The sequence below is a fragment of the Setaria italica genome, chromosome IV (assembly GCF_000263155.2).
Source record: "Setaria italica strain Yugu1 chromosome IV, Setaria_italica_v2.0, whole genome shotgun sequence".
Classification (NCBI taxonomy): domain Eukaryota; kingdom Viridiplantae; phylum Streptophyta; class Magnoliopsida; order Poales; family Poaceae; genus Setaria; species Setaria italica.
This window is the reverse complement of record NC_028453.1, coordinates 11124602-11142987: the sequence shown is the minus strand read 5'-3', so window position 1 is coordinate 11142987 and position 18386 is coordinate 11124602. Positions and strand designations below refer to the sequence as shown.

At 44.6% G+C, this 18386-nt stretch overlaps 1 protein-coding gene across 1 annotated transcript; it reads left to right on the top strand.

Moving 5' to 3' along the window:
- Positions 1-3547: 3547 nt before the first annotated feature.
- Positions 3548-5268, top strand: LOC101784442 (3-ketoacyl-CoA synthase 5). Its single transcript, XM_004965121.3, has one exon. The coding sequence runs from the start codon at positions 3572-3574 to the stop codon at positions 5018-5020; it is 1449 nt and encodes a 482-aa protein (XP_004965178.1). The 5' UTR covers positions 3548-3571; the 3' UTR covers positions 5021-5268.
- Positions 5269-18386: the final 13118 nt, after the last annotated feature.

Sequence of the window (18386 nt, the reverse complement as noted above, 5' to 3'; positions counted from 1 at the left end):
ATGGGAAACATCACACACCCCATTAAGGGGGGTGACCTCTGTATATATATTGCTAATATGACTTGGAGTACAAGGAAAGGATAAATACATCCTAATATACACATATACTTTCTAGCAAAACTCATCTGTTGCAGAGCGTTTCTTTGCTACAGAGGAAGACCCAGCCTTAGCAGACGGCTGAGCCTTGACTTCATCTGCAGCATCAGAACTAGTGCCGCTAGAGGAATCAACTACCTCCTCCTCCTAGTCATCACCTTCCCGCATAAACAAGCGAGGAGCAGCTTCACAGACTTATTCAGATCCGGGAGGAGGAGCAAAAAAGTACAAAGCAACATCTTCCTGCAAAATGAGATAAGTTAGTAGACTAGTACATTTCAAAATCAGTACACGAGGGCTATGGTCATGAGTACTTACAGGCTTTGGCAGGTGTAAGGTGCTGAATTCCCGTACAATAGTGGGGATCCCGTCCACATTCTTGAACATTCACTTGAGGCTCACCATGACTTCATCTGTGCTGATTTCATCAGAAGAGAATCTGGATGGATCATTGAGGCCGGTATACTCATAGCAATAATGGCACCGCTACTGCAGAGGTTGGATGCGGCGCTTCATAAAGCTAAAGGCCATTCCTACTCCGGTAAGGCCTTCTTGTTTCAGCTGGATGATTCTACCCATCAAATCGGGCAATTGCATGCAATCGCCATGCCTTGGCTCAACAAGCCACCTGTTGTTCCAAAACGGACGGTGTCCTGTCAGCTTGGGGAGTTTTGGATCATGGTTGCCAATATAGCACCATTTTTCCTTCTACCCGGCATTGGAGTCTATCAACTCGTAATCCAAATAATGGCTGCCAACTGTCTCCTGCATATGAATTCCGATGCCCCCAACCAAAAGTGTGTGTTCCCTCGAGGGTTGTGGCTTCACACAGAAAAATTGCCGGAATAATTAAAAATGTGGCCTGATCCCCAGGAAGGTTTCACAGAAGTGGATGAAAATAGAATTGTGGAAGATCCTATTGGGGTTCAAATGAATCAACTTCAACTTATAGAAATCCAACAAGCCCCGGAAGAAATCAGAAGATGGCAATGCGAGACACCACTCAATGAAGTGAGAAAACATTACCGTTTCATTGGGATAGGTCTCCAAGGGGCAGGCGCTGCCATAAGCAGATCTCTAGTTGATGAAGTTTTGATCTTGGAGTAATTTGGCGGCTACGAGCACTTTGATCTCCTCCTCTTTCAGAGTTGACCGCTTGCAGGCACAGATAGGATTTGGTGGCACGGTCTGACTGGTTTTCCCATATTTAGGTGCCGGCAACTGCAGCTCCTTCTTATCAGACCTTTTCTTCTTCTCGCCCTCGCCCACTTTGGACGCAGCAGCCTTCCTTCCCATCTTTGATGTCACAAGCATTTTCAGTCGCATATGCTCGGGGGCTGCTTGGTGGGGAGATGGTGGCACAAGTATTCAAAGATCGAACAATGGCGACCCTCGCCCACTTTGGACGCAGCAGCCTTCCGTCCCATCTTTGATGCCACAAGCATTTTCAGTCGCATACGCTCAGGGGCTGTTTGGTGGGAAGACAGTGACCCAAGTGTTCGAAGATCGAACAATGGCGGCAGCGCTAGGGCTAATGTGTGGAAGTTGGAAAGGCATATGGCAAGGGTACAACGAAAGGGATAACTACCTCCGTTATTTATAACAGTGGCACAGTAAAAACTGCGCAAATAAAGGAAAATCAATTTAAAGATCCCCAAAATTCAGGACACCTGGTTGGCGATTTCCTTTTTTTGAGAGGAGATAAGATCTCTTTTCAGAGATGGACACGTTGATCAAAGGTTGACCCTTATACCCATCAAACTAGTCAACTAAAGGCTCGAGGGTTGTGTGCCATGTGCCCATCGATTAAAAAAGTTTTTTCTACGGGTTTTAAGGGAAAAGTGATGCAAATTACAGATTGACCCTCAACCTGATTCTTCGATTCAACCTAATGCTCAGGGGCTACTCCATATGGAGTGCGATGAAAAGTCGCACTTCCATATAAAATTCAAAATTGAAGGATATGAGACTGAGTTAAATGAGACTTGAGCATATTCTAGCCGCATGGCAGTTTTTGAGTACCTTTGAAGATTCAACCATATGAAGTACTCGAAGAGCACCAAAACTAGTCGGTGAAGTCTACAAAAGTACTCTGAACTGCTGCATTTGACTAAAAAGTACACAGAGACTTGACGTACATACATCTATGGGTCCACCAGAAGGTTTGGACAGTCCTAAATATGCGGCTGGATACCGAGACGCATCTGACGTGAAGACCATAGCGCAGGACGGTATAGTATACATAGGAAGACAAGAACTAGTTGAGGATTATGGAAGTACTCGTTATAATAAGAGTAGAACTCCTCTAGTCGTATCCAACTAGAATTCTTGTAACCAAACAACCTCTAACCCTGCCCCTGGCAATATAAGGTGAGGCAGGGACCCCTCCAAAGCAATTCAATCTAACCAACACATAAGAGGTAGGGTATTACGCAATCTAGCGGGCCCGAACCTGTCTAAATCGTGTGTCTGCGTTTACCTTCGAGTTCTTAATCTCGACGAGCTCTACTAACTAAAACACTACCTCGGGCACCCCCTCAGTAGGTTGCCGGATCTAAACACTGACACCTTCATCTAGAAAGGACTGCTCTTTTATCTTTGTCCTAAATCAAGCTATTTTAAAATACTTTGACCAAATTTACATAGAAGAGTATCAACATTTACGATACAACTATGTAAATATATTTCGTGATGAATCTAGTTATACTTATTTGGTATCATAAGTATTTGTATATTTATATAAATTTGGTCTAATATAAGATGGTTTGACTTAGCACAAACCTAAAATATCACTCATTTTTTTGGCTAGAGAGAAAATTTTAGTTCCTCTAGGATTTCAAGTGACAGGACAATCCAATCCTATGTTTTTCTGTTCCTACATTGAAGAAGAACAACTCTAAGTGATAGTCCCCATTTTAGAGCCCCAAAAAATTGAAGGCTTACCCTATTTTGAGCCCCCAATACTTAGCATCAACTCTAACAATAATAGCCTCCTAATCTCAGCCCTTATTTCCTTCTGTCGCTGTGCTCTTCTATCTCGGCATGGGGAAGCAGCAGCTAGGAGGTGGGAGGAGATAGCCAGAATGGAACCCATCAGTAATGGAATTCGAATTCGAACCTACTACAGCAGAACAATGTGGTCCCATACTGTACTATTGTTGATACTATGGAACAATAATAATTACTTAACTGTCAACAACCTCCACGCATTGCGTACACGTGAAATGTAACAAAACAATGAACTGTACTAGACAGCTGATTAGTGCATTCCAGTGGTACGAACATGAAAAATAAAAGAAACGGTAGAGACATCTATATTCATGATTAGAATGGTTGGCAAGTAACTTCAATTCAGTGTTGGTGTCCACTTGCGCGTGCAAACAGTCATATCTGTTCCGCCACTTTAAATCCCCTCGCCCTCGGCCGGTCCTCCCATTCTCACCTCCACGACATCGCTTCACATACACAATCCAGCATGAGTCCATCACCAATTCACAAGTTCCTCAAAATCGTCTACACAAAGACAATAGACAACTTCCTCCTAGCAGCCTCTGTGTCGCTCACAATTGCAGCTATCGTCGTGACGGCAAGAAGCAAGCCTCATGATTTCACTGATAGAATTCAAGACCTTGGTCCTTCATACATCTTGTCGATTGGATTGATCTTGGCCACCGCAGTGACTGTGTACATCATGCAGCGTCCACGCATGGTGTACCTCGTCGACTATGCTTGCTTCCGTGCCCCCCATAACTACCGTATACCCTCCGCAGCTTTTGTTGAGCATGCCCGCCAAGTGACCCATTTCAGCGAGCGTAGTGTCCGTTTCATGACACGCCTTCTCGAGAGATCGGGCCTTGGTGAAGAGACAAGCTTGCCTCAAATGGCCAGCTACCTCGAAGCTTACAAGTACTGCACATTGGAGACAGCTCGTGAGGAGGCTGAGCTTGTCGTCTTCTCGGCCATCGATGATCTATTTGCCAAGACAAGCATCGATCCAATCACCATTGACATGGTTGTCGTAAACTGCAGCGGATTTAGCCCAACACCATCTATGCCAGATATGATTGTAAACAAGTACAAGATGCGCAGCGACATCCGGAGCATCCATCTATCTGGAATGGGGTGTAGTGCAGGGTTAATCTCAGTAGAGCTCGCCAAGAACCTACTGCAGACCATGCCCCAAGGTGCACGAGCATTAGTCGTATCTACAGAAACCCTGACACCCAACTACTATCTTGGGAACGAGAGAGCTATGCTGCTTCCATATTGCTTGTTCCGCATGGGTGGAGCTGCCGTGCTGTTATCGACATCACCTGCAAAGGCCCGATTTAGACTCAAGTGCATCGTACGGACACTCAGCGCAGCCGATGATAAATCATACAGATGCATTCATCAAGAAGAGGATGACAAGGGAAACACGGGGGCCAATCTCACCATGGACATCATAGACGTTTCTGCTAACACACTCAAAACCAACATCACCACCATTGCGCCGCTCATCCTTCCGGCCTCTGAGAAACTGCGGTTTGCACTGTCCTTCGTATCACAAAAGCTTCTCAAGATGAGGACAAAGTTATACATGCCTAACTTGCTCACTGCATTCGAGCACATTTGCGTCCATGCAGGTGGACGTGCAGTGATTGATGGGATCCAACGCAGCCTAAGCCTATCAGATGAGCATGTTGAGCCATCCAGGATGACACTTCATCGATTCGGTAACACATCCAGCAGCTCCTTGTGGTATGAATTGGCATACATCGAGGCCAAGCGCCGCATGCACAAGGGGAACCGGGTGTGGATGATTGGATTTGGGTCTGGGTTCAAGTGCAATAGTGCAGTTTGGGAGTGCATCGTTCCCGCCCACAATGAAGATGGACCTTGGGCTGGGTGCATCCATCGCTACCCAGTACGTATTATTCCTTAAAATTCGTAAACATGCTGTAGCAAATATATCACTTTAAGATTACCAATAATCGTTTAATAAATTGCGGTTGGAAAGGACCGTCTCTCAAACTATTTAAGAAGACAACTCTGTTTTTTTAAGAACCGTCAGGAGTTTTGCTCGGCATATATTAATAGAGAAAAAGATTGTAAAAATGTTGGTCTAAATACCACTCGTATTGTAACCACAAATATGAATATGATAAAGAATTCATTTTGCCGTTTTGTGTCTATCTGTTTCTACATCGCAATGTACTGGAACCACCTGAAGTGCCTTACGTACGGATGGTGGAATTGATTCTATATATCAAGACCGTCACACACGGTTTAAACGCAAAACCAGATTAATGAATCATATGCACGTCAGGATGAAGTTACACACATGCAGCGACTTGAGTAAATACCATAGACAGTGCCATGACGTAAAGAGAGTATTATATTTATTACATGACCGATAGTCTTTAACACAAAAAGCAAAAAGAGGCTTTATTATAGCAGCGGAACTCTAACGAAGACGACGACTCCATAGGCAGTTGACTGGGGAACACGTATGCCTGGAACTCCTCGAAGTCTTGAAGAACCTCCTCAAAGTTGACTTGATCTAAGCAGCGGTTTTAGCAAGGGCGAGTACACTTATGGTTGGTACTCAACAAGCGTGAGGAATGTGTAGTGTAAGGCCATTCAAGAATAGGCTATGGTTTAATAGCAATTCAGCAATTCAATTGGTTGGTCAAGTTTTATTAGCAATTACTAAGTATAAGTTTATACCATCCACGTTGAGCATGAACATAAATAAAAATAACAGCAATAAATAACAACAATTTAATTCGACTTCCGATAAATTAACCATGTGAGGGTCTAGGCTGCTCTTGACTGCGAGCACGGCTGATCGATCAGTTTTACACTCTGCAGAGGTTGCATATCTTTACCCACAAGTTGTGTAAAAGTTCAAAAAAACTTTAGACCCAACCATGTTGTGCGGGGTAGGCACAATACCACGCTTCTGAGGTGTGATTGCATAGGGACTCTACGAGGTTTTTACAAAGATTCCCTAATAAGGAGTAGCCCACTAAGGTTTTTAAATCAGTAGCAGAGCAGAAATCTCTCTCAAGAATGCGAAGCTACCATAGAGTCTGAGGGCCGAGTTATACCCCATCTTCCGCCGCCCCTCTTGCCCTTTCGCTAAGACCGCTTCAAACTAGAGTCCCTAATTAATTAGCCAAGATCAGAGCCATATAGTTCTTGTGGTTGTACTGTTTTCCTTGGTGGTCACTTCATGTTCCAATTACGCATGGTGATCTTGTATTAATGAAAGGTATAGCATAAATAAAATAGGTTTAAGCATTGGTTCATTACTACCACCATAACCAAGTTGAGCAACTAAGCAAGAACTATACAATATTAAAGTAACCTAGGTTGATCAAGGTATAGGGATTAAACTAGGCACACCTTAAATAGGACCCATCATGTTTATATACTTAAAGTGTATAGCATATGTGTATTGAACATGAAAAATAAAGGTTGCATAGGATCAAATTGTGATCAAGGGCACGTATTGCCTTCCTGGACTTGCTCTTGCTGCTCGAAGTCTTCAAAGCCTTGACCTTCGAATTCCTCGAAGTGCGGTCTTTCTATACGCATCACACAAGCACATACAAGCAAACAAGGGAACAAAATAAGAAAAAATACACCAAACAGTAGCAACAAAGCAAAACAAGATCATAAAACTAATCTATGCGGCGGAACAGGGAAAACTCGACATGATTGAGTCAAACTCGAGCTTCCAGCCATAGATCGCGATGGGATCTAGCCCTGGACGAAGCGGAGTGCACGACGAATGCATCTAGGGTGTTATCGTGGTGGTTGGAGGGATGACGGCATTAGGCGACGCGGTGGAGCAGCTCAGCACGATGGCGCGTGTGTCCAGTGAGCTCGTCCGCACGAAGAAAGACACGGGAAAGCACGGGGACTTCACGGATGGCCTTCTCACCTCCTTGTGGTTCTCTAGGTGGTGTTCGTGGTGTCGGGAAGGCAGCGACGGAGGAGATCGATTACAACAGGTGGGTCCTAACCTTGAGCTCGGGTGGCGGCAACGCTGGAGCTCAAGGCAACGGCTTTGTGTTTGGTGAGGCTGAGGAGGGTGGTAGAGGCCTTTTATAGCCCGGGGGGTTAGCCTTGCTGTGCGGGCCAAAGCCTGCGGCGGTTGAGGAGGCGCGGCCAGGACTCGAGTTCGAGTCTAGCGCGGCGAGAACGGGAGGTGGCGAATGACATGTGGGTCCCGGGCATCAGCGGGAGAGGCGGAGGAGCGGCACGAGAGCAGGCTGGGGCGATGCTGATGGGCTGTGGAAGAGATGCGGGAACGGGCTGGCCTGCTAGGCTGCTGAGCTGCTTGCGACTGGGCCGAAAGGAAGGAGCGGGCCAAAAGGAAGAGAAGGAAGGGAGGAAAAAAGGAAAAGGTTTTCCTAATGTTTCAAAAGATTCAAATAAATGAATTCAAACACAAATTTGAATTCAAGCAACCAAAAATAATGCACCAGCATGAATGCAACAATGAACTCCTATGATTCATTAATTTACTTTGAAAAGGTTTAAATGCCTAAGAAAATTTAAATACAACCTTAAAATCCTTAGACACATGCAATTAAATTCTAATAAATTTTATTAATTGCAAAATTTGAAAATTGGGGTGTTACAAATCCTACCCCCTTAAGAAGAATCTCGTCCTCGAGATTCGGATGAATTAGCAAAGAGCTAGGGAAATTCTGCCTTCAGTTCGTCCTCTCTTTCCCGTGTTGCCTCATCCTCTACATGGTGACTCATTGTACCTTACACATATTGATCACTCTGTTCCTGATAACCCGTGCTAGAGTATCCAAGATTTTGATAGTATATTCAGTGTAGATGAGATCATCCTGTACATTTAACGCCTCTTTGGGTACCTGTTCCTTTGGAACTCTGAGGCACTTCTTTAGCTGAGAGATATGGAACACATCATGCACATCTGAGAGCTGATTGGTAACTCCAATCGATAAGCTACTTCTCTCATTCTCTCTAGAACTTTGAAAGTTCCTATAAAGCAAGGTGACAACTTCCCTTTAACCTTAAATCTGTGCAAGCCTCTGTTAGGTGACACTCATAATCACCTTCCTCAAAGGTCAACTCTCTCCTTCTAGTATAAGCATAACTCTTCTCCCTGGATTGAGCTATCCTCAGGTTCACTCTGATTATCTGAACTTGCCTTTTAGCTTCCAGGATAATCTCAGGCCCAAATAATTGGCCCTCTCCTGTCTCACTCCAATACATAGGGGTTCTACACTTCCTTCCATATAGAGCCTCAAAGGGTGACATCTTGAGACTGGCTTGGTAGCTACTGTTTTAAGAGAACTCAGCATAGGGAAAACTATTATCCCAACTACCTCCATATTTTAGAGTGTAGGATCTCAACATATCCTCTAGAATCTGATTTGTTGTCTCAGTCTATCCATCAGTCTAAGGATGATAAGCTGAGCTAAAATTCAGCTTTGTATCCATGGATTCATGCAGCTTCTGCTAGAAACAGGATGTGAATTGAGTACCTCTGTCAGACACTATCTTCTTGGGTACACCATGCAAACACACAATCCTTGACGTATACAGCTCTGCCAACTTGGACCCAATATAAGTGGTCCTTACTGAAATGAAGTGAGCAACCTTGGTCAATCGATCCACTATAACCCATATTGAATCATATCCATCTCGGGTTGGGGGTAAACCAACAATGAAATCCATACTGATTTCCTCCCACTTCCCTTCAGGCACCTTTAACGGTTGAAGCAATCCAGCTAGTCTTTGATGTTCAGCCTTGATCCTCTGGCATATATCACACAAGGCTACATGCTTAGAAACATCTCTTTTCAACCCATACTACCAATACTTCTCCTTGAGATCTTGATACATCTTGGTGCTACCAGGATGGATAGAGTAGGCTGAATCATGAGCTTCCCTCAAGATGGTGTCTCTGAGATCTCCTACATCCAGCATGCAAATCCTTTGCTTGAACCATATAGTCCCTAGGTCATCCTCTGTGACATCTGGAGTTTTTCCTTCTTCCATAAGTTCATTGATCTCCTTGATCTTGGCATCCTCAAGTTGTCCCTTCCATATTTCCGGCTCTAGGGTCGGTTCTACTTTCATAGTCACTCCTTCAGTACGAGCAACTATCCCCAAGTTGAGTCTCTCAAACTCTTTCATCAATTCATTACTAGGGTGATAGTGAATTTTCAGATCATAATCCTTGATCAGCTCCAACCAACAACGTTGACTCAGATTAAGGTCCTTCTGGGTAAAAATATACTTCAGACTCTTGTGATCAGTGTAGATCTAGCACTGGGTTCCAAGAATATAATGCCTCCAAATCTTCAAGGTATGCACTATTGCTGCTAACTCCAAATCATGAGTAGGATAATTCTGCTCATGTTTTCTCAATTGCTTGGATGCATAGGCTATAACATGTCCCTCCTGCATAAGAACACAGCCTAAGCCCTATCGAGATGCATCACAATAAATATCAAAACTCTTTTGCAGATCTGGCATCACTAGCACTGGAGCTATAGTTAATCTTTTCTTCAACTCCTCAAATCTGGCTTGGCAGGCTTCAGCCCATTTGAATTCCTTTCCCTTCTCCAATAGTGATGTGAGAGGCTTCACTATTTTAGAGAATCCTTCAATGAACCTGCAGTAGTATCCTGCAAGTTCAAGGAAACTCCTGACTTCTGTAATTGTCTGTGGCGGCATCCATTTCAGTACATCCCTGACTTTGCTTGAATCCACTGCAATCCCTTCATTGGTGATGATATGACCAAGAAAGGAAACTTCATTCAGCCAGAAATCACACTTGCTGAACTTCACATACAACTGATTCTCCCTTAGCTTTTGAAGTACAAACCTCAAGTATTCCTCATGCTCTTCCACATTCTTGGAGTAGATCAGAATGTTATCGATGAATACCTGAAGCGTCCCCACATAAGTAGATACTAAATGTGATACAATTACCAGTCCCAGGAGGCTGATAGCACATTTATTCGACAGATAATTCAGTTACCGTACAACTCCCGGGGGAGTGGGCGTGAAAGCCACGCAGCGATAAACAGTAAATAAATAACAGCGGCTAACCAAGCGACTACCAGGAGACAGCACTCGGGACTACACGGCAACAGCGGCATCTTGGATAGGCCAACACCACAGGCAGTGTTGGGTGCGGACACAACCTCTACTCAAGGTCTTCGGCGACGAAGTCCGGGTCTTCCTCTGTAGCAACGAAGCAAGGGTGAGTACAAACGTACTCAACAAGTCCAACCCCATCCACGGAGGGGGGTACCAACAATTATATGCACAGGTCACAACAAGGATAGGCTAGAGTTTATTTGCAGTAAGGCTAAATTTTAACACATGCAGGGGATCGTTTTCGAAAGGGTTTTTGTAAAGTTTTCCTTTAGTACCCGAAACGTTGAGTGGGGTTGATCCTACACAAAGGATCCAAGTTTTTATCGCTATAAGACTCCCCGTCCGCCATAGCGCACGGCACATCTACCGGACTCTTCCAAAAACTAACACACACACACATACACGTGACATCCTTGCCCAAGTACTAGTTATGTGACCAAGCCGTAACTCGTCCAATGCCGTGGACACGGCTACCCGGATAGGTTTTAACTCTGCAGAGGTTGTGCACTTTTCCCACAAGTAGGGTACCGCAGCACGATCACCTTAGTGCCGGTGCGGATCCTAACAAAGCTATTACACACCTTAGCTAAGACTGACTAGCCCTCACGGAAGCACCCAAGGGGTTCACGGCCCATTCGTTAGGCCGTAACTGGAACCTAAGTCACCAAGATCTTACTCCTTTTCCATGGGCTCCCGTTGCTCACCAGCACCCCTGAGGACTAACAATTCAGCTAGTGGGATTTATGCTAAGCCGTTGCCCATACAACGGTCGAGTGGTTGCACGATGGTGCATTTAGGCAAGATGACACATCAACTTGGTCCTTAATTACGACAAGATGGATATCTCCCGACATTGCTCAACCACCAAGGTACGAGCACAACAACCTGGCTGTTGGAGGTATGCCCTAGAGGCAATCATAGAGATGATGATATTCCATTTGTATCCATGATTTGTATATTGTGTTCATTGAATATCCATTAAAGGCTACTTGAATTGATTTGCAATTATGTGAATTGTATGTGAAACTCTTTACTTGTATGGTTATTCTAAAGTTGTCCCTAGTCGGAGTTCATGTGAGGACACACATGAATATTAGACTAGCACATGTATTAGTTGATGACTATGTTTCACAAGTCATGGACATGAAGATGTTGAACTAATAATGTGGACACATGTGGAGACATGTGTTAGGACTGACCCAACACGAGAAGTAGTTCTCTCTTTAAACAACATATACGCTTTGTCCTTAGACCTGAGATTGTCGCATGTATTCTAGATGTGGATTGACCTACTTAGGGGCTATCAAACGCTACGCCGTAACAGGGTAGTTATAAAGGTAGCTTTCGGGTTTGTCAAGAAGCATGCTATGAGACATGGTCAATCAAGATGGGATTTGCCCCTCTCTGATTGAGAGTGATATCTCTGGGCCCCTCGAGTGATCGGATCAGAAAATGCATGGCCATGCTACGTACGGTTAAGAGTTAACCTACAAAGGGATTCCGAATCACAGGATCGAGAAAGAGCGGTCGGCTTGAAGCTAGACCAAATATCGTGAGGCAAAGGGAATAGCATGTATATTATGTTGTGATGGTTCGTCTGATATGATCTTCGTATGCGTATAGGAGTTGGCACGTCTTGCTAGAGGCCGCTACCAACTTTTGGGCCGAGTAGGAGTACTCGGGCCATGTCTATACGTATCCGAACCCATAGGGTCACACACTTAAGGGGCTGGAAGCCCAATTCGGATCTGATCCGAGTTGGATTAGGTTTAGGAGTACTAATGGGCCTCGGATCCAGAGGCCCATCAGGAACCCCTATAAATAGAGGGGTGGGGGCGCCCTAGGGTTTCACACCTTTTTGGCTGAACAGACTTGTCGCGCCTCCCACGCCCTCGCCTGTTGCAACTCGCGGATCTAGCAGTCCAGCTTGCGACGCTTCCTCCCTGCACGTGTGGATACCTTGGAGGTGTTGCGCCTGCAGCACTTGGACGAGCCATCGACGAGCCGTCGACGAGCCACGACGAGCCGACGACGAGCCGCGGCACCGGAGGCGATCTTGCTGTGCACGTGGACGAGCTGCTGAGGAGCTGCTGGACGTGATCGACTACGTACGACTACGTTGATCGACTACGTACGACTACGTGATCGTCTTCACTGCACCGACGCATATCTACATCTTCCGCACCAGTAGTGCGTCGAGTGGTAATCCCGTGATCCTTATACGACAGTTCTTCCTGGTTATACGCGGTAGAAATTTTGATTTGCGCTAGCGTAGCCTACCTCGTATCTCTACAGTGGTATCAAGAGCCGTAGCTGCTTAGTTTTGGATTCGGGATGTGTGCATATGGAGATATGCGAGTTCTCTGTTTGATCTATGTCCTGATTTCGTGCCCTTGCTACAATGGTAGTGTAACGACATACTCCTACCGGTCGGTTTCCGCCATCGGAGTTAAGTGATACACGTAAATCCAGTTGCAGTGAGGGAAGATCAATATGATTGGTCAAATCGAGATCCAGGGTCATACGCCAGGCGCATTAGATGTGCAATAGTAGATGTGATCTACTGCCGGGGTCGGGATTTTGCCGTATGCGCATGCTTCGGTAAATCAGCCGTAACTTTTCGGTACGATCTCGGATCGGGGCGATTTCTATACGAAAATTGATCTACAGAAAAAGTTACACATAAAATTCAACCGCTTTGCCGTTTTCGGCGAAATTAGATTTGCCAAATTCGGCTTGGAAGATGGAGTTTCGGACCTCCGAAGTTTGGAACGTTAGGACGCCTAACTCTATTTTGCAGGATGTATGTATGTATCTTGTGATCAATATGGCCCCCTTGTGTATGTGATGCATGTGTGTAACTCATTCGTGACCTGCGTGTCGCGCGTACGGCAACACGGCAGGAGCCATATGTGTTGTCACTTTATTGTATTTAATGGTCTGCGTACCAATCTGTGATGGTCCAAGCAACTATGTAATCTTCATTACTAGATTCTTTACTAGCTATTAGGCGTAATAGCATGCCCTAGTTCTTGGAGGACTCATCACCAGGAGGATGGTGCACATGGAACATGGAGATGGAGATCACCATGGTGAACAGGTTCTATGGAGATGGAGATCACCATATGAAAACGGGCCATACTGTGTCACAACTGTGTGAATGCTATTCTGTTTATGTTTTACTTTCTGCATGCTGTGATGTTAGAAGTAGAACGATCCCTCACAAAGTTTAAGTTAGTATGCCCTCCCAACTAAAACTTGCACCGTCCCATGTCTTGTACGATTAGTGGTGGGTCTATGAAATTATGGTGCCACTAGTTTTCCTTGACTAGACGGGTTTGTGTCGGACACTTACACGCATAAGGGTTGGTTAGCTTAACGAGGTCATCTTAACGGTTAAGGACCTTGGGGCATAAAGGTTGGGCGCCGAGACATAGAGATGTCACCCAACAACAGGAGTCATATGTGATATGATTAGCAAAAGTTGCTTACCGATCTACCTCGTTTGCTAGCGGTGATGCTAAAGCTCACTAGTAGACTTGTTAGTTGTGGATCCTGAATCACTAAGTTTCAATAGAGGGATATTGATTTTAGTGGGAGTAGATTCTGTTAAAATAGTTTAATGTAATTTGCTCTATCATGGATACGTTTGTCTTAGTGTATTTTGCATTACTTTTGTTGTAGATTAAATGGCACCTAGCAACACCACCACATCGTTTGCTTTGCGTTCGGTCCTTGAGAAGGACAAGTTGAATGGAACGAACTACTCGGATTGAGAGAATTGTTCTCAGGGCTGAGAAAAAGGAAGATGTTCTAGACAACCCACTACCAGAAGAACCTGCTGAGGATGCACCCGCTGCTGCTAAGAATGCTTACAAGAAAACATGTGATGCTAACCTTGAAGTAAGCTGCCTTATGCTTGCTTGCATGGAACCCGAGCTGCAGATGCAGTTCGAAACAAACCATGAGGCGCACGATATGATCGTGGCGCTTAGAGACATGTTCCAAACACAGGCCAGGACTGAAAGGTTCAATGTGTCTAAGGCCTTTGTTGAGAGCAAGCTAGCAGAAGGCGCAGCAGTAGGACCACACGTAATCAAGATGGTTGGTTACACTCAACGGTTGGAGAAGCTAGGCTTCCCACTGGGCCAAGAGTTGGCCACTGATTTCATTCTTTCGTCTCTTCCGCCTAGCTATGGGAACTTCATCTCGAACTACCATATGCATGGGACGGAGAAGGGTCTGAATGAGCTGTGTGGTATGCTCAAGACAGCAGAGGCTGACATAAAGAAAAGCGCTAGTACCAGCCATGTGATGGCGATACAGAACAAGCCCAGCTTTAAGAAGAAGGGCAATTCTTGGAAGAAGAAGGGCAAGGCTGGAACGTCCAAGCCAAACCCACCGCCCAAGGTTAAAGCTGGACCTGGACCTGCTCCAGACAAAGAGTGCTTCTACTGTCATGAACTTGGTCACTGGAAGAGAAACTGCAAGCAGTACCTAGCTTCGTTGAAGAACGGCGGAAGTAAGAGTACTTCTACCTCAGGTACGCTTGTTGTTTATGTTATAGACAACATATTTCTCGCTGATACAGTTATTAATTCTTGGGTATTTGATACCGGATCGGTTGCTCATATTTGCAATTCGATGCAGGGAATGATAAGAAGTAGAAGCGTGGAAAGAGGAGAAGTTGATTTCCGCATGGGCAATAATGCAAGAGTTGCTGCTTTGACCGTCGGGACGATGCAACTCCACCTCCCGTCAGGATTTATTATGGAGTTGAATAATTGTTATTTTGTTCCTAGTTTAAGTCGAAACATTTTATCTCCTTCATGTTTGATGAAGGATGGTTATTCATTTGCGAGTGAAAACAATGGTTGTGTGATCTCTAAGAATAATATGTTTATGGCTTTTGCACCCATTGTGAATGGATTATTTGTTTTAAATCTTGATGGTTCACCTGTCTGTAATGTAAGTGCTAAAAGGCCTCGGCCTAATGATTTGAGTCCTACCTACTTGTGGCATTGTCGTTTGGGTCATATAAGTGATAAGCGCATGAAGAAGCTCCATTCTGATGGACTTCTAACTTCGTTTGATTTTGAATCATACGAGACATGTGAGGCTTGCTTGCTAGGCAAGATGACCAAGACGCCTTTCACAGGATTTCCTGAGAGAGCAGTAGACTTGTTGGAACTCGTACATAGTGATGTATGCGGACCAATGAGCACGACGGCTAGAGGAGGATTCCAATACTCCATAACTTTCACTGATGATTTTAGTAGATATGGCTATGTCTACTTGATGAGGCACAAGTCTGAGACCTTTGAAAAGTTCAAGGAATTTCAGAATGAAGTTGAAAATCAGCGTGGCAAGAAAATTAAGGCCTTACGATCTGATCGTGGAGGCGAGTATTTGAGCCACGAATTTAGCAATCATCTAAAGAGTTGCGGAATTGTTCCACAACTTACGCCGCCTGGAACACCTCAGAGAAACGGTGTATCCGAGCGACGTAATCGAACTTTGTTAGACATGGTTCGATCAATGATGAGCCAGTCGGACCTACCGTTGTCATTTTGGGGATACGCTCTAGAAACAGCAGCTTTCACACTTAATAGGGTACCATCTAAATCCGTAGTTAAGACACCATATGAGATGTGGACTGGAAAGGTTCCTAGTTTGTCTTTTCTAAAGATTTGGGGATGTGAAGTGTTTGTCAAGCGACTTCAGTCGGACAAGATCACACCCAAGTCGGATAAGTGCATTTTCGTGGGATATCCAAAGGAAACTTTGGGATATTATTTCTACAACCGATCAGAAGGCAAAGTGTTTGTCGCTCGGAACGGGGTTTTCCTAGAGAAAGATTTTCTCAAAGGAGAAAAGAGTGGAAAGACAGTGCATCTTGAAGAAGTTCAAGATGAGCCAATCGGGCAAGAATCAATGAGTGATGCTAACGTAGCAGAACAAGTTGAGATACCCATGGCAAGAGAAGCACCGCCACAGCCACGAAGGTCAGCAAGGCTCCGCGAAATGCGAGAAATATTATTGTTGGACAATGATGAGCCTGCGACATATGCAGAAGCAATGATGGACCCAGACTCCGAAAAATGGCAGAGTGCCATGCAATCCGAAATAGAGTCCATGGGAGACAATCAAGTTTGGAACTTGGTTGACCCGCCTGATGGTGTTAAAGCCATAGAGTGCAAGTGGATCTATAAGAAGAAAAAGGACATGGATGGAAATGTTCACATCTATAAAGCACGACTTGTCGCAAAAGGTTTTCGACAAGTTCAAGGAGTTGACTACGATGAGACCTTCTCACCCGTAGTGATGCTTAAGTCCATTCGGATTATTCTAGCTATAGCTGCATATTTCGATTATGAGATATGGCAGATGGATGTCAAGACAGCTTTCCTGAATGGAAACCTAGCTGAGGACGTGTATATGATACAGCCCGAGGGTTTTGTCGATCCGAAAAATGCTGGAAAGGTATGCAAGCTTCAGAGATCCATTTATGGATTGAAGCAAGCATCTAGGAGTTGGAACATTCGTTTTGATGAAGTAGTCAAAGGGTTTGACTTCACCAAGAACGAAGAAGAGTCTTGTGTTTACAAGAAGGTTAGTGGGAGCTCTGTAGTATTTCTAATCTTATATGTGGATGACATATTACTGATTGGAAATAACATTCCTATGCTTGAGTCCGTAAAGACTTCACTGAAAAATAGTTTTTCGATGAAGGACTTAGGGGAAGCGGCATATATTCTGGGTATTAAGATCTATAGAGATAGATCGAGAAGGCTTATAGGTTTGAGCCAAGATACTTATATTGACAAAGTGTTGAAGCGGTTCAGCATGGAAGAGGCAAAGAAAGGGTTCTTGCCTATGTCACATGGCATACATCTCAGCAAGACTCAGTGTCCTTCGACTGCTGATGAGCGGGATCGCATGAGTAGAGTGCCATATGCCTCGGCTATTGGATCTATCATGTATGCAATGATAAGTACTCGCCCAGATGTTTCATATGCGCTAAGTATGACAAGCAGACACCAATCTGATCCAGGTGAGAGTCACTGGACAGCGGTGAAAAACATTCTTAAGTACTTGAGAAGGACTAAAGATATGTTCCTCGTCTATGGAGGTCAGGAGGAGCTCGTTGTAACAGGTTACACCGATGCTAGTTTCCAAACCGACAGAGATGATTCAAAGTCACAATCAGGATTTGTGTTCACGCTAAATGGTGGTGCTGTTAGTTGGAAGAGTTCCAAGCAGGAGACGGTGGCCGATTCTACGACAGAAGCCGAGTACATCGCGGCTTCGGAAGCCGCGAAGGAAGGTGTTTGGATAAGGAATTTCCTCATTGAGCTTGGTGTGTTCCCGAATGCGTCCAGCCCATTGAATCTCTACTGTGATAACAATGGGGCAATTGTGCAAGCAAAGGAGCCAAGGAACCACCAGAAGAACAAACACGTAATGCGGCGATTTCATCTCATTCGAGACTTCGTTAACCGGGGTGAGATCAAGATATGCAAAATACACACGGATCTAAACATTTCTGATCCGTTGACAAAACCACTCCCGCAGGCTAAGCATGATGCGCATGTAAGAGCTATGGGTATTAGGTACCTTCTAGATTGACTCTAGTGCAAGTGGGAGACTGTTGGAGGTATGCCCTAGAGGCAATCATAGAGATGATGATATTCCATTTGTATCCATGATTTGTATATTGTGTTCATTGAATATCCATTAAAGGCTACATGAATTGATTTGCAATTATGTGAATTGTATGTGAAACTCTTTACTTGTATGGTTATTCTAAAGTTGTCCCTAGTCGGAGTTCATGTGAGGACACACATGAATATTAGACTAGCACATGTATTAGTTGATGACTATGTTTCACAAGTCATGGACATGAAGATGTTGAACTAATAATGTGGACACATGTGGAGACATGTGTTAGGACTGACCCAACACGAGAAGTAGTTCTCTCTTTAAACAACATATACGCTTTGTCCTTAGACCTGAGATTGTCGCATGTATTCTAGATGTGGATTGACCTACTTAGGGGCTATCAAACGCTACGCCGTAACAGGGTAGTTATAAAGGTAGCTTTCGGGTTTGTCAAGAAGCATGCTATGAGACATGGTCAATCAAGA

Excerpts from the sequence above, each read along its gene's own strand:
- LOC101784442 (XM_004965121.3), top strand. The coding sequence starts at position 3,572 with ATGAGTCCATCACCAATTCACAAGTTCCTCAAAATCGTCTACACAAAG.